Source organism: Salarias fasciatus, chromosome 4 (assembly GCF_902148845.1).
Source record: "Salarias fasciatus chromosome 4, fSalaFa1.1, whole genome shotgun sequence".
Lineage (NCBI taxonomy): Eukaryota > Metazoa > Chordata > Actinopteri > Blenniiformes > Blenniidae > Salarias > Salarias fasciatus.
Genome location: NC_043748.1, coordinates 9,158,622 through 9,172,022, shown reverse-complemented (window position 1 = coordinate 9,172,022; position 13,401 = coordinate 9,158,622). Strand labels below are relative to the sequence as shown.

At 42.0% G+C, this 13,401-nt stretch overlaps 1 protein-coding gene across 1 annotated transcript; it reads left to right on the top strand.

Annotated features, from left to right (window-relative positions):
* The first annotated feature begins 1,619 nt into the window (after positions 1 to 1,619).
* sec14l1 (SEC14-like lipid binding 1) lies at positions 1,620 to 12,497 on the top strand. The gene is made up of 16 exons (XM_030090359.1): positions 1,620 to 1,779; positions 2,368 to 2,463; positions 5,020 to 5,169; positions 5,414 to 5,545; positions 5,966 to 6,094; positions 6,204 to 6,423; positions 7,506 to 7,615; positions 7,867 to 8,056; positions 9,002 to 9,090; positions 9,183 to 9,253; positions 9,336 to 9,507; positions 10,222 to 10,356; positions 10,997 to 11,131; positions 11,351 to 11,596; positions 11,719 to 11,897; positions 12,156 to 12,497. Exons 2-16 carry the CDS (start codon positions 2,401 to 2,403, stop codon positions 12,259 to 12,261), a joined length of 2,127 nt encoding a protein of 708 aa, XP_029946219.1. The 5' UTR covers positions 1,620 to 1,779; positions 2,368 to 2,400; the 3' UTR covers positions 12,262 to 12,497.
* The last annotated feature ends 904 nt before the right edge of the window (positions 12,498 to 13,401 follow it).

The following is a 13,401-nucleotide window of genomic DNA, read 5'->3' as shown; positions in this document are numbered from 1 at the left end:
TGTGTGTGTGTGTGTGTGTGCGTGTGTGTGTGTGTGTGTGTGTGTGTGTGTGTTCTCGTATTTCTATCCTTGTTGGGGCCAAATGTCCCCACAAGGATAGCAAAACGTGGAACGACGTGCCTTGTGGGGACCTTTTTCCGGTCCTAAGTAGGAGAAACAGTGTTTTCTTGACCATGTTGTTGTTACTGAAAAAAGTAAAAGTGCAAAAACATTTCTTTAGGGTTAGGCTTTGTTGTGGTGTGGGTTAGGGTTAGGGTAAGGGTCAGGGTTAGGGGCTAGACATGAATGGGAGTCAATGGACGGTCCCCACAAGGATAGAAATACAAGACTGGGCGTGTGTGTGTGTGTGTGTGTGTGTGTGTGTGTGTGTGTGTGAACTGTGCGGGAAAAATATTCACACTGGCTGGGTTATTAAAAAAAAACAGGTAGGTTTGATCGAACTGGTGAAACCACCTTAAAGGAGGAAGTCAAGTATCAAATATACTGTGAATAAGTGTGTATAAGTGTGTAAGTGTATAAATGAGTAATATCACAATATGTCGTTTCTACTATTTCCTAGTTGGCTCATTGTTGACCATTAATCTGTCTGTAAGTTACGTTCCTTGTAGCTGTAGTTCACTGTTTATCATTTTATGATTTCCATTCATTCATCAGCAGCAGCTTTCCCAACTCAGTGTTGCACAGAGATGCTACATTTGATTTTTCTTTTTTTAATATAAATAATATTGAAATAGACATTTTCTCCACAGAGGTGAAATCCTGTTGTATCTATGACTCATGAATTGTGAGTAACAGGAAAGTGATAACAGTAAGACATTGTGTGAACCCTTTCAACCTCTCGATAGTAGTCACTGTGTGTTATAGTCACGTCACATCTGAGCCATGTGTTTTATTTGGCACAAGTTATGCATCAGATGTCCTCCCTGACACTACCTGGTAAGTTGTGGATTAAGGGCGTTGCTCTGTGATCCATTGCAGTTGCACATTTACAGTGAGACCTGAACTTGGATTTGAACCAAGAAGTTATGGTTTCTAGGTGTGACTATCAAATAAATAATACAAATAGCATGGCGGTTGCTAATTTCCTGCTTTGAGGACACAGATGCTCTGTTTTGATTTGGTGGATTATTTATCCATTGATCCATTTTATCCTGTTCAGGATCACAGAGCATTGGAGCCAATCCCAGCTAAACATGGGTGAGAGCAAGTCACCAGTCCATCACAGGGCAAACACAGAGACAGACAACCAAACACCAATTAACCACACATGAATGTTTTTTGACTGTGGGTGGAAACTGGGGTACTAAGAAGAACACACACACACACACACACACACACACACACACACACACACACACACACACACACACACACTGTAGGAGAACATGCAGCATCCACAATGAAAAGTTGGCTGGTTCTTGAATCCATGCCCTTTTTTTATTTTATAGTATTTCCAATGGAAATACTTAGTAGACGATATATTTTGTATTATTTACGTTTTTTTAATTAGAATTTGTTATCATAAAATTATTAATGTAGCCTCAGGAGTTACGTTACGTCGACTGTATACGTCATTACGTACTTCCTGTTTGTGTCTCAGGAGGCGGAGTTAACGGAAGGAGTTGCAGACTGACAGATGGGACGCAGTTGGAGTTTTTTCACTTTGTTTGCTCACGATGCGGGACATTAAACTCTTGTCTTCCAGCTGATAGCGTGTATAAACTAAGTTGAGCTGCTTCAGTAACTCTTCGAAAAGTTCCCACCGGAGTTTCACTGATTGTGAGTCCTTTGTTTCTTTTCTGTTGCTGTTTATCAGTGCTCGTTGTTACTCTGCTGTAAATTTATGTCTGATTATGTTCTTCCTCATGTTTCATAATTTCATAATTGCGTTCTTTAAAACGCATGTTATCTTTGTGGGCTTGTTCTTATTCCTTGATAGAGTCACTTAGTATAAATAAGAATCATGTGAAAGTGACTGGTGTTCCGGATTTACTCGTTTCCCTGTTTACTGGTCCTCCTGACTTTACGGGTACTCCAACGTGAGCGCGTCCAGCTGTCTGAAAGTGAAGATTTGACACATGTTCATCAAACAAAGATAAGGACTGACAAAACGGTCCGACATTAACTGTTTCGTATGACTAGTAAACGGTGTTTTCTAGGATAGGAACGGAATTCTGTCCGATTTTTTTTTTTTTAATCTGTAGTAGTAACAGTAACAAAGGATGCTAAAGGAAGTGGGCCACCAGTTAACAGGGGAACCAGTTGTTATAAAACACCGGTGTCTCTCGCCTCACTGAACTTCACTCAGCTGATATACCGTAACTTTTTTTGTGCCTTCCTGACAGCTGTAATTTTCTTGCCTTTGACAGAGTTCTTTTTTTTAATGAGAAGACTTCCACCATGGTGCAGGAATACCAGTCCCCTGTCCGGGTCTACAAGCACCCGTTTGAGTTAATTATGGCGGTGAGTATCCCGAGTACTTTTACTCCCTGTAAGCTCACAGTCAGGTTTTCACTGTGCACTCTGATTTTTACTGCTTTTGCTTCAAAGGCTCAGTTGTGGTAATAGATGGAGTGGAGACTGCTGCTGTCTTCCTCCCAGGGACATCTGTCTGTCTGTCTCTCTGAGTCTAGTGTGCATTGACCTGCAGGACACGTGTGTTTGGAGAGGAGAGAGTGCATTGCATATTGCATATGTAGTTTGTTCTCTGTTTCTGCTGTAGTAGGTGCAATCTATGGGTAGATACTACAACACAGCTTGTAGGGAGAGGTTTACTTCTGATGGTCAACTCTTACCTACAGCAACTAACTGTCCCTGTTGTTTTCCTATCATTAAATGTAACAGGTGTCCTCGTCTGACTTTGTAAGATTTATAAAAAGCTGCTTTTGCACTCATTTTAATATAAATAGACTTCCTGGGCAGACCGTTTTTCTATTCATATGTACAGTTGACAAAATATAGATGATGTAACGCAAAGATAAGATGTGGCCTCTGCTGAGTTCATGGGGAAAATGTTCCCAACTGCATTTATGTAACACAAAACAGACCTCGAGTTCAGTGTCACAGCTGACACAGAAAAATTCACCAAAGTAGCACCATGTCCCACAGTTTTCACTACACCTTTTCAGCATTTGAGAAGCTGTCTTCATTTTGCGTGGAATAGTTTTTTTATGATACCAATGTAGTGCTTTATTAAACTGGAAATTAGCCCTTTAAAATCTCATTGACTTTGGGCAAAGCAGCCGAAGGACAAAAGTAAAATAGAGGGATTTCCTTGAGAGGTGGCCTGATTTCACTCAGTCTTATTGGCTGACTTCAGTCTTGTTTTTTGCTCTCTGAAGTTACATATTAAGCCAATGACTTGTGCATTGTCCTTTGAGTGTGGTACGCTCTGTGATGCATCAGTGACTCTTTGCTCTGAAGCTAGGACTTTTTTAACAGGCAGTCCCACATAATACAATAAAACCATATGTGGAGCTCCCACACAAGTGTCATTCGATGGCTTCTCATGAAACACTGCAGGTATAAAATTCTTACTCCGTCTCTGCAGGTTATTGAAAAGGGTCTCAAAATAAATCTTTTGTGAAAACTAAATTGCAGCTCATATGCGAGGGCTCCGACCTCGACGGCACAAAGAAGAGGATCCATTCAGAACTCTGTCACCTCCTCTGCTCTCCATTTGTCTCCCAGCTTTCTCATTAGTCCCCTGGCTGATCCTGCCACTGACAGTTATTACTCCGGCTAACAGTCCTAATCAGTGTCCTGGATATTACTGGATGTTTAACCAGTGACATCACTGCTGTCCTTTTCATGACACCCCTTTATGACTCTCCTGGGCCTTTACATAACGGAGATTCACCAGTTATGTTTCAGTATTGCTCCACCGAGCCAACTGTAAATGGGTGTCCCTTGTTGAATAGCATTTAATCAATCTCACCTGTGATAATAAAACATTGTTTATGCTCCACAGCCACAGTAATTAGGTGGCTATGGGCTGCAAATGTGAAATAAAATGGTGCCAAATAGTGGGAACTGCAAATTTCTGAAGTCTTCCAGGTCTGCATAAAATATTCAAGGCCCATCTTTTGTACTTTGACTCTGAAGATAGATTCATGCCCGATCTCAGTTTGTCTGCAAAATTGCCTCTGATGCACATCATGCTGCATACACAAGCCTTTTCACTAAGTAAACATCTCCTAATAATTCACTTAATGAGTGTTTTTGTCTCGGTGTTGCATGGGTTTCAGTACATGTTGGTTTTGAGGACCTTTCAAAACACGGCGTGTGAGAGTTTGTGTGACTGTTTTTTTGTGTTTGCCATGTGATTGACCCGGCCTGTCCAAGGTTTATCCTGCCTTTGCTTGTAGTCAGCAGGAATCGGGTCCAGCACCCTGTGACTCTGATTCAGATAAAGCACTGGAGAAGATGGATGGATAGATAATTGCATCATATTAATTGCAATGCTGTCCCTTGAATTGCCACAAGTGGAAATTCTGTTACTGTGTCAGCCCTGGATCTGCTGCCGTCATTAGTTTTCATCTGCAGCTTCACTGTCGCCAGTGGCGCAGGCAGGATCGTAACATGACACGTCCTGAAGCTCCTGTTAGGTTACTCAATCAATATTGACAGGTGAGCTCTGCTGAATTTAGCTTGAACATATGGGCGTATGCCCGGGGCAGTAAAACAAAGCAATCGGACCTTGTAAAAAGCTTGCACAGCTGCAGGTCGCTGCTCTGCACAAGTCATAAACATGTTGACATGTCATTTCATGACCTTTTAATGCATCTATCAAGCATCCCAGTTGTACAACGAGATCATGTGCAAATCACATGTTGGCTTTTCTTAACAAAGCTCATTGTAGGAGCAGTGGCTACTGACCCACTTCCCTCGACCGATCGAAGATCTTCGTCCACATCACGACATGGAAAACTTTCCAGTGAAATTCTTGACGATGGCAAGCTATCCTTGTGGAAAAAAAGTTCAACTAACTATTTTATGTTTTTTTTTTTTTAATTTCAGGCCTACGTGAGAAGGTTCCCAAAGTGCTCATTGATCCCAGTGTTTGTTGACAGTGAGATTATCAGCCAGAGTGAAAACGAGGATCGATCGGTGCTGGTAACTGAGAGGCGCTGTACGATTGACATCGATGCTCCGCGACTTCTCAAAAGGGTACCTCATGTTTGATCTGTTACAGAGAAAGCAGTGTTCCACAGTACAAACTATATCTGCAGTGAGATTATTTCTTTTCAAGAACAAACGTAGGAAATTGTAGCTCAGAGAAATAATTGTGCTGTTCTGATACTGTTCGATGCTGTGCATAAATGTCTGCGGCTCGAACAGTTTTAGCCTTGGTTTCAGAGTGCTTGATAACTTTCCAAACTAATGGAGGACTGCAAACTTTTCCCGCATGTAGATTGCTGGTGTCGACTACCTGTACTTCATCCAAAAGAACACACTGAACCGCAGAGAACGGACCCTCCGCATCGAGGTCCACAACGAAACCTTTTCCAACAGAGTCATCGTCCGCGAGTGTTGTAACTACACGGTGAGTAAAACACAAGTAAAAAGGTTTCTTTCTTTATTATTTACTTATTGTAGTGGTTCTCAAACGTTTTCCCGTCTTTACACTTTAGAAAATATGGAGCTTTCTAAGTACAGCCAGTATCTCTGACCTGAACATACAGTAGTGGAAGCTTACTCTATTAGTTATTGACTTATTACCTACATACTTATTTTAATTATGAATTTAATCTGTTTTATGTTTTTTCATTCTAAGCTTTGCACTATATTGGTAAGAATATAGATATTTTTTTCCTTGGTGAATTTTAGATCTTTCAATTGTACTTTAGCTTATAATACATTACTTTGAAAACAACGAACAGACGACAGACACCGTTACAGACACATTAAAGTCTTGCAACAGGTTGAAGTGAAGCCCAGATTCATCTTTTGTCCTCCTCCACAGGTTCACCCGGAGAATGAGGACTGGACGTGCTTTGAACAAACTGCTAGTCTGGACATTAAATCCTTTTTTGGCTTCGAGAGCACCGCCGAGAAAATAGCAATGAAGCAGTACGCTGCCAGCATTAAGAAGGTTTGTATATTTGTCTTGATTATCTGCAAGTTGTATTTGCAGCAACTTGTGGAAAGTGCTTTAAGCACCTGACCAGATTATTAACACATCTTTCATTCTGCTGTTGTAGGGTAAAGAAATTATCGAGTACTACCTCAAAGAGCTGCAGGAAGAAGGGGTTACTTACATACCTCGCTGGACCCCACCGCATGACTCGGGCGCAGTTACCTCTAAGGCTCGGTTGCCTCCATCTTCCACAGCGAGAACAATCCCCAGACACAGCGCCAGGGATGGACTGCCATATAAAGATCCAGCCAGTCCACCAGAGCTAATGTCTACTTCTCCTGATGGTCAGTATATCACTGAAAATCTCAAACCTTTACACAATCTAACTTTTCAGCTCGATAAGTGCTTTTCATGTTAAAAATATATCAAGTTCAAACATTACTAGATACTGTAAATGTATTCATGTTTGTATGTTAACACCTCTCCTTCACAAGTCCTCATGATGATAAATCATTCAGCGTTGCCAAGTCATCTCCTCCCATTTTCTCCTGGGATTAGTTTTAATTCAGCCTTGTCAATGAAGTCTTGAAATTAGAAATTATAAATGTTAATTTGATTAGCTATTTTCCTGCTTTTCTTTGCTTGTCGTGACATTTTTGTAACTCACTCCTTCTTTATGTAATTTGTGATCTTTGAAGCAAACAGCTAAAAGCTTCTGTTCTGACTCTATCACTCCCCAGATGAGTGCAACTGTTACATGAAGCTTCATGTTAATGTTGTATAAAAGAGATTCTCATGTTCAGGGCAGTCAGGGTGTTTCCCCAGCTGATAACACGAAACTGAAAGTAAACACATTATGTTTCCAAACTGGCTTGAAAATGAAATTGCTATCTTAGAATGGAACTATAAACATGACACAAGGACAATAATTAGTCAGCATTTATTGTCAGCTGAGTTTCTAGACATTTCCAGGGTGGAAGTAGATAGATGAGGACGCTTCCAGCAGTCCCATGAAGAAGTGGCAGCGGACACTCCCTGTCTGTTTTCATTAAGTTAGTCCCATATCACTGCACAGGCAGTTGTAGCTTGTAATCCTTTCACATTTTTTTACAAAATGCATTAACGTCACCTTTTGACACCTCATTTTGGTAAAATCAAAACCCAGACGCCTTTCAAATGGCTCGCATAGAGTTTAGCGAGCCTCGTTGCGCCGCTGTTACAGACCTGCTGACAAAATCTTTCAAAATGAATCAATGTAAAATTGTTTTAACTTTAAATTTACTATTAAATGGTTTCAGACAATCTCTGGCATGTATAATATATTTTCTGTGGTAATTCAGCAAGTTTTAGCCTTGGATTGACTAATTTCACTGAATTTTGATGTCAGTACATTCTAAGTTTCTACTGTACATGTTTTGGCCTGCAGACAAGTTGGATGCTGACTACATCAGACGTTACCTTGGCGACTTAACACCTCTGCAAGAGAGCTGTCTTATTCGACTGCGCCAGTGGCTCCAGGAAACCCACAAGGGCAAGGTCACGTATACACCAGCACTTATTATTTATCCAGAGAGCAGATTGTGCACTTATGTACAGTACACCTGTTTCTTTCTTTCTTTCTTTCTTTATTTACACCATCTTCTGACTTTTCTGAGGCCTTGCTCCTACACTTAACTCAACTTTACTCGCCTCTCATGTATTCATCCTACATACCTGACATAAAAAAAAAAACATGTTTTTGCATCAATAACTAACTTGTGGTTTTGACCCCTGGCTGTGGTGTGCAGATTCCAAAGGATCAGCATGTGCTGCGCTTCCTCAGGGCGAGGGATTTCAACCTGGACAAGGCCAGGGAGTTCTTGTGGCAGTCGCTTACCTGGAGGAAGCAGCATCAAGTGGATTTCCTGTTAGACACATTTGAGCGTCCACAGCTGCTTCAGGATTATTACACTGGAGGCTGGCACCACCATGACAGAGGTACAGGAGGAGCAACGTCGCGTCTCCTTTGCTCTTTTTTTTCACAGATTAATCCTGTTGTCAGTTTGTAAACATTACTAAATGTAAAAAAAAAAAAAAAAACCCAGGGAATTCAAATTGCCTGTATTTATTTTTTCAAATGGGTAGAAATGGCCTGTTAATTATTGACTCTGAGGTCTGAGCACCGTCCGTCAAAGCTCCTGTTTCTGAAAAATGACTCGGCCGGTCCAGCCGGTTGGAGTTAGGACTTAAACACAGGAGCTGCTCTTTGAATGTTTTCACGGTGAATGGGCTGGCAAACACAAGCAGTGTGTATCCCACAGGGGGGGTTATTCTGGGAGTAGATCTTAGTGTGTTAATTTTCATTCTGCCTGCTAATTCTGTTATGCAGTCTCAACGTCCCCTGGAGTGTCGAACATTAAGCCCCAGTCGTGTTGCAGGACGAACTTGCACAGTGACATGACAGAAGACATGAGCTGCCATTTTTCACTGTGATTTTCTTATTTATCAGTTGGAAGTGGGGCATAGCACAACGCTGAGATCAAAACTGGACAGCAGATATTGTAATACACGCCAGTTAGTGGTTCCTTGTAAAATACTGGCGGAGTTTGTGGAAATGTGCTCCTTGTAGGATTCAGAAAATGCTTTTGCCAACATTAGTCTGGAACGAAATACTGTAGCAGATAGAATTATTAGATTGCAATATTTTCAATTGTTCGTATCATATTTAGCAATTAAAGTTAATTGGATCTCAAGATTTATATTTAATTTTCTTGTTTTTTTTAAACTAATGGAATAAAATTTGACTTATCAGTTGAGGTTTTATTCCTCTATCCTTTTTACTGCACCAGCCTCATTTAGATCAGACTGATCAAATCATGCTGCCCTTAATTTGAATAGATTTTCAGCCCTCTGTTTTGTGTTTGCTCCTTGTGTGACGTTTAGATGGCCGTCCTCTGTATATTTTGCGTCTGGGTCAGATGGACACTAAAGGCCTGGTTCGAGCCTTAGGGGAGGAGGTGCTACTGAGACAGGTGACCAGATTTATCGCTTAAATGTAAGCGGTTATTTTTATTGATTATATCTGTTGTTGCATTAACACTCCTGCTTTTTCTGTGTGACTCAGGTCCTGTCCATCAATGAGGAGGGGCTGAGACGTTGTGAGGAAAATACCAGAGTGTTCGGTCGACCAATTAGGTGCCAAAATTTCCCCCGTCTGCCTCTTTAGTCAGCTTTCAGGTTTACAGTTGTTGATGCTTTATATTTTTTGCTGTATTAGCTGCTGGACATGCCTGGTGGATCTAGAGGGACTCAACATGCGCCACCTGTGGAGGCCCGGCATCAAAGCCCTGCTGAGAATAATCGAGGTCATTGAGGCCAACTACCCTGAAACCCTGGGCCGCCTGCTCATCCTGCGGGCTCCCAGAGTTTTTCCAGTGGTCTGGACTCTGGTGAGAATGAGCGTCGGCTTCTGCCTTCTGACAAATCACCGTTAATTTGATTTTAATTCATCACCGTAATTGTCCAAGAATGCGTGAAGCTGATGAGGGTGGACACACACAGATCGCATTGGTGCGAAATCCAAATAGCTGGATGTAATCCAGTCACTCTGCAGATATGAGCAAACAATAAACAAGGAGGAAATGGAGACGGAAGGCAGGAACAATCTAATATTGACAAATAAAGATAATTATAGCTGTGCAATATGAAATGCCTCATGGGGGACATTTCATTATTTTCCCAACAATACGGAGTCATGTCGTAAAGTGATACCCTGAAAAAACAAATGGGAGTAGAACAATTTTATGCATACATAAATATGCTATTTGACTTAACCAACAATAAATATGTCTAAACCAGTGCATCGCTGACACATACTATGTGTGAATTTCAGTCAAGTCAGTAAGAGTTGCTTTCTGGAGAAGTAGAAGATACAGTTTATTGACTATAGTGAAACCACAGACACTAATAGAAAATGAGCTTTTATGTTAATCAAATCAGAGTTGAATATATGGATTTCTACTTGCAGCATCATGTGCGAGCCAATCCATGTCTTCCTCAATGATGAATTATTCATTTATTATAGATTGATGCTCACAGTTCATAATAGGTCGCCCTGCTGTTCCTCATCTGTTCTCTTATGACTGTTGGCATCTTGTTTCCAGGTCAGCCCCCTGATCGATGAGAACACCCGCAAGAAGTTCCTTGTTTATGCTGGAAATGACTACCAGGGTCCAGGAGGCTTACTCGACTACATTGACAGAGAGATCATCCCTGATTTTCTGCGAGGAGAATGCATGGTGAGGTTAAGTCCTCAGCGTATCGAACTGCACGTCACTGACGCGCTGCTTTTAGTGCACTGTGCATTTAGCATCTGCAGTGCGCTTCACATCAGGTAAAGCCTGTCAGTTAATTACTAGTTTTCAGTTTTGGTCCACTTTGAAATGCAGTATTTCGCTCTTGTTTTTGACCTAATATTTATTTACCTCAGTAGAAACCATATCAGAGTAGTTGTGCCGCCTTTTGGCTTGTGATGGAGGAATGTTTTAGTTAGCCGCTCTAACACACTGAAATGTTTCCCGTTGAGTGGCTGAGGAACAAAACCACCGGCGCCTGTCGACCTGCTTGGAGAGGTTGTCCTTGAAGCTTTATGTCTGTGTTTTATTGTCTTTAGTGATCAAACCTCACATTTTCTATAAAGAGTAATCTGGGTTCACATGGCAATGTTTTGAAAAGCCACTAACGCTCACCTACAAAGAGAAGCTGTCCTTGAATTATAGTCATATGCCCACATTGTGTTGTAGATCAGACACTGAAGTAGCAATATTTTCCTCTTCGGCTTCTATTTACAAAGAAGCAAAGTGATGTGAGTAATCTGTTTTGTTTTGGGTTGAACCACTTCTTTTTTTCTATTTTTTTTTTGCCTTCTGCTGTCTCCAGTGTGACATCCCAGAGGGAGGCACAGTCCCGAAGTCTCTGTACAGGACAGCCGAGGAACTGGAGAGTGAAGAAAACTGCCTGTTGACTGACTCCATCTACAAGAGCGCCAGCATCTTCAAAGGCGCTCCGTATGAGGTGCAATCACAACTCAGATTAATGTGTCAAACAGTGAGGCTAATGAGAGCGCTCTCCAAGTGTGAGCAAAGGGCATTTCTTTACATCCAGCAGATTTTATGTTGTGGATTGTGGTGCCACCAACTGGAACAGCTTTAAATTGCAAGCCTTGTGGTCGAAGATGAATCTTTCATGGTCTTCCAGTCTGCTAATCTCATCAAGTCCCCCCCTCCCCCATAGATGCTGATTGAGATCACGGAGGCCTCCTCCGTCATCACCTGGGACTTTGACGTGTCTAAAGGGGACGTCATCTTCAATATCTACCACTCCAAGAGGGCCCCGCAGCCTCCGAAGAAAGACACGGCCCACGGCATCGCGTCCCTCGGGGCTGCTAACGCCCAGCTGATAGACAGGAGCTGGGTGCTGGGCCAGGACTACAGCCTGGTGGAGAAAGCCTTTATCTGCAGGGAGGGGGAGAGCGTACAGGTGAGGCATGAAAAGACTTTTAAACCTCCAGTTTATATTGAGGTAATTAATCTAAACTTTTTTTTTGTTTATGCGTGTTGAATTTGAGTCATTGATCCTTCGAATGTCCCGCGTTAACTCAGGGCTCACACATCACACGCTGGCCGGGTTTCTACATCCTCCAGTGGCGTTTCCACAGCTCCACAGCCTCCACCGCCTCCAGTCTGCCCCGGGTGGACGACGTGCTGGCCTCTCTGCAGGTGTCCTCCCACAAGTGTAAGATCATGTACTACACCGAGGTGCTGTCCTCCCATGACTTCAGGTCAGTTTATTCAGCTTTTCCTCTGCTCCTTCATGCCTTCTGTTTTCGATATCAAAAATATTTTTCACTGCTGAGAAGTCTTCATTCTTAGATTTTTTTTTTGTGGAAACTGTGAGTGATTGGAAAATGTAGCCGACATTGTGCTTTTTATACCTGTGTATGCTGTGCATTTATAACCTGCTTTACTCAAAAGGTCTGATTGATAAATAAATGTAAAGAATTAAATGTAAATCTTTGTTTTGTTTTGATCTTCTCCAGAGGCTCTATGTCCAGCCTGGAGTCTTGTCAGAGTGGCTTCTCTCAGCTCAGCGCTGCCACCACTTCCTCTGGCCAGTCACAGGCCAGCTCCACTGTTTCAAGGTAGCATCTGAAGACCTGAGTCAGCCCCGGTTGCTCTTTGCCAATTACAGTCTATGAATAGTGTGTTTACAGGGACTTTAGCATCTCAGTCCTGACCAAAATTGTCAAGTATCCCATTTTAATGTTTGTGTTCATTAAAGGTGGAATACAACATTTTCTCGAAAAGACGAAGCCCCACGTCTGTTACTCACTTTTTGAACAACGCGCATGCGCCATACCATCCGCCTGGCTCTCCTGCTTCTCCCAGAAACCGCGGAAGTGTACGAGCGCGATCTCCTCTTCTCCGGCGTGCACGGCTCTGTACAGTTTCTGCGATCCGCCTCGCTCATAAATAAAGCTTTTTTTTTTCCGAAACAGCTACAGTTTCATTATGTCAGACTCGCCATCGGTAAGTACGAGCTCAGAAGCTCACCGGCTACATAAACACTCTGAATGCGCATGCGCAAAAGGGAGAAGCTGATTGGGTGCAAACACGTAGAACCGCCTTACGAAAGCAGCTCGTCAGAATGATTGACAAACAGACCCACCAATTATTTAGGTGATCCACCCGGAAATCAAAATGTTGTATTACACCTTTAACATATCTTTACTCTGTTTTAAAATACTCCGTTCAGTGAGAATCCTTTAGAAGAAGCTCAGACAGTGACGTGTGGATTCAGTCTTTCACCATTCCGGACAGCTGCAGCTAATCTTAAAAGCCACATCCCTGAAACTCAAACAATGTTTCAGGAGTCCGTCTTTATCAGTAACACTCCCGACACCTGCTCTGTTTGAGGGGAGTCCGCCCAGAGTCCACCCTGTCTTTACCTACTGCTCCCATGCCGCTGTGGTAGTAATATCCAGACATCAGTCAAAGTGAAGACATTTTTAATATTTGATACTGCCTTCTGTTCCAAATGCCAAATCTAAAGTTGAATTTTGAACATCAGGTTTGCATTTAATAGTACACAGATTTTTATAATGTGGTTATGTTATTACAACAACCAGATATGACTATGCTGCACATAAACATCTCATATATTTCCAAAGTCAGGATAAGACCCATGATTTGGAGATGAATAATAAGCACCAGCAGTGGTGAACTGTGATAACTCTCTTGTATTTTGTGTGTATAATATTTTACAGTGTAGAAAACATACCCTGA

Bases quoted from the DNA above. Each gene is read 5' to 3' on its own strand.
- sec14l1 (XM_030090359.1), top strand. From the start codon at position 2,401: ATGGTGCAGGAATACCAGTCCCCTGTCCGGGTCTACAAGCACCCGTTT. The intron at 6,095-6,203 runs GTTTGTATATTT...CTGCTGTTGTAG, and splicing joins ACGCTGCCAGCATTAAGAAG to GGTAAAGAAATTATCGAGTA. The intron at 9,091-9,182 runs GTGACCAGATTT...TGTGTGACTCAG, and splicing joins AGGAGGTGCTACTGAGACAG to GTCCTGTCCATCAATGAGGA.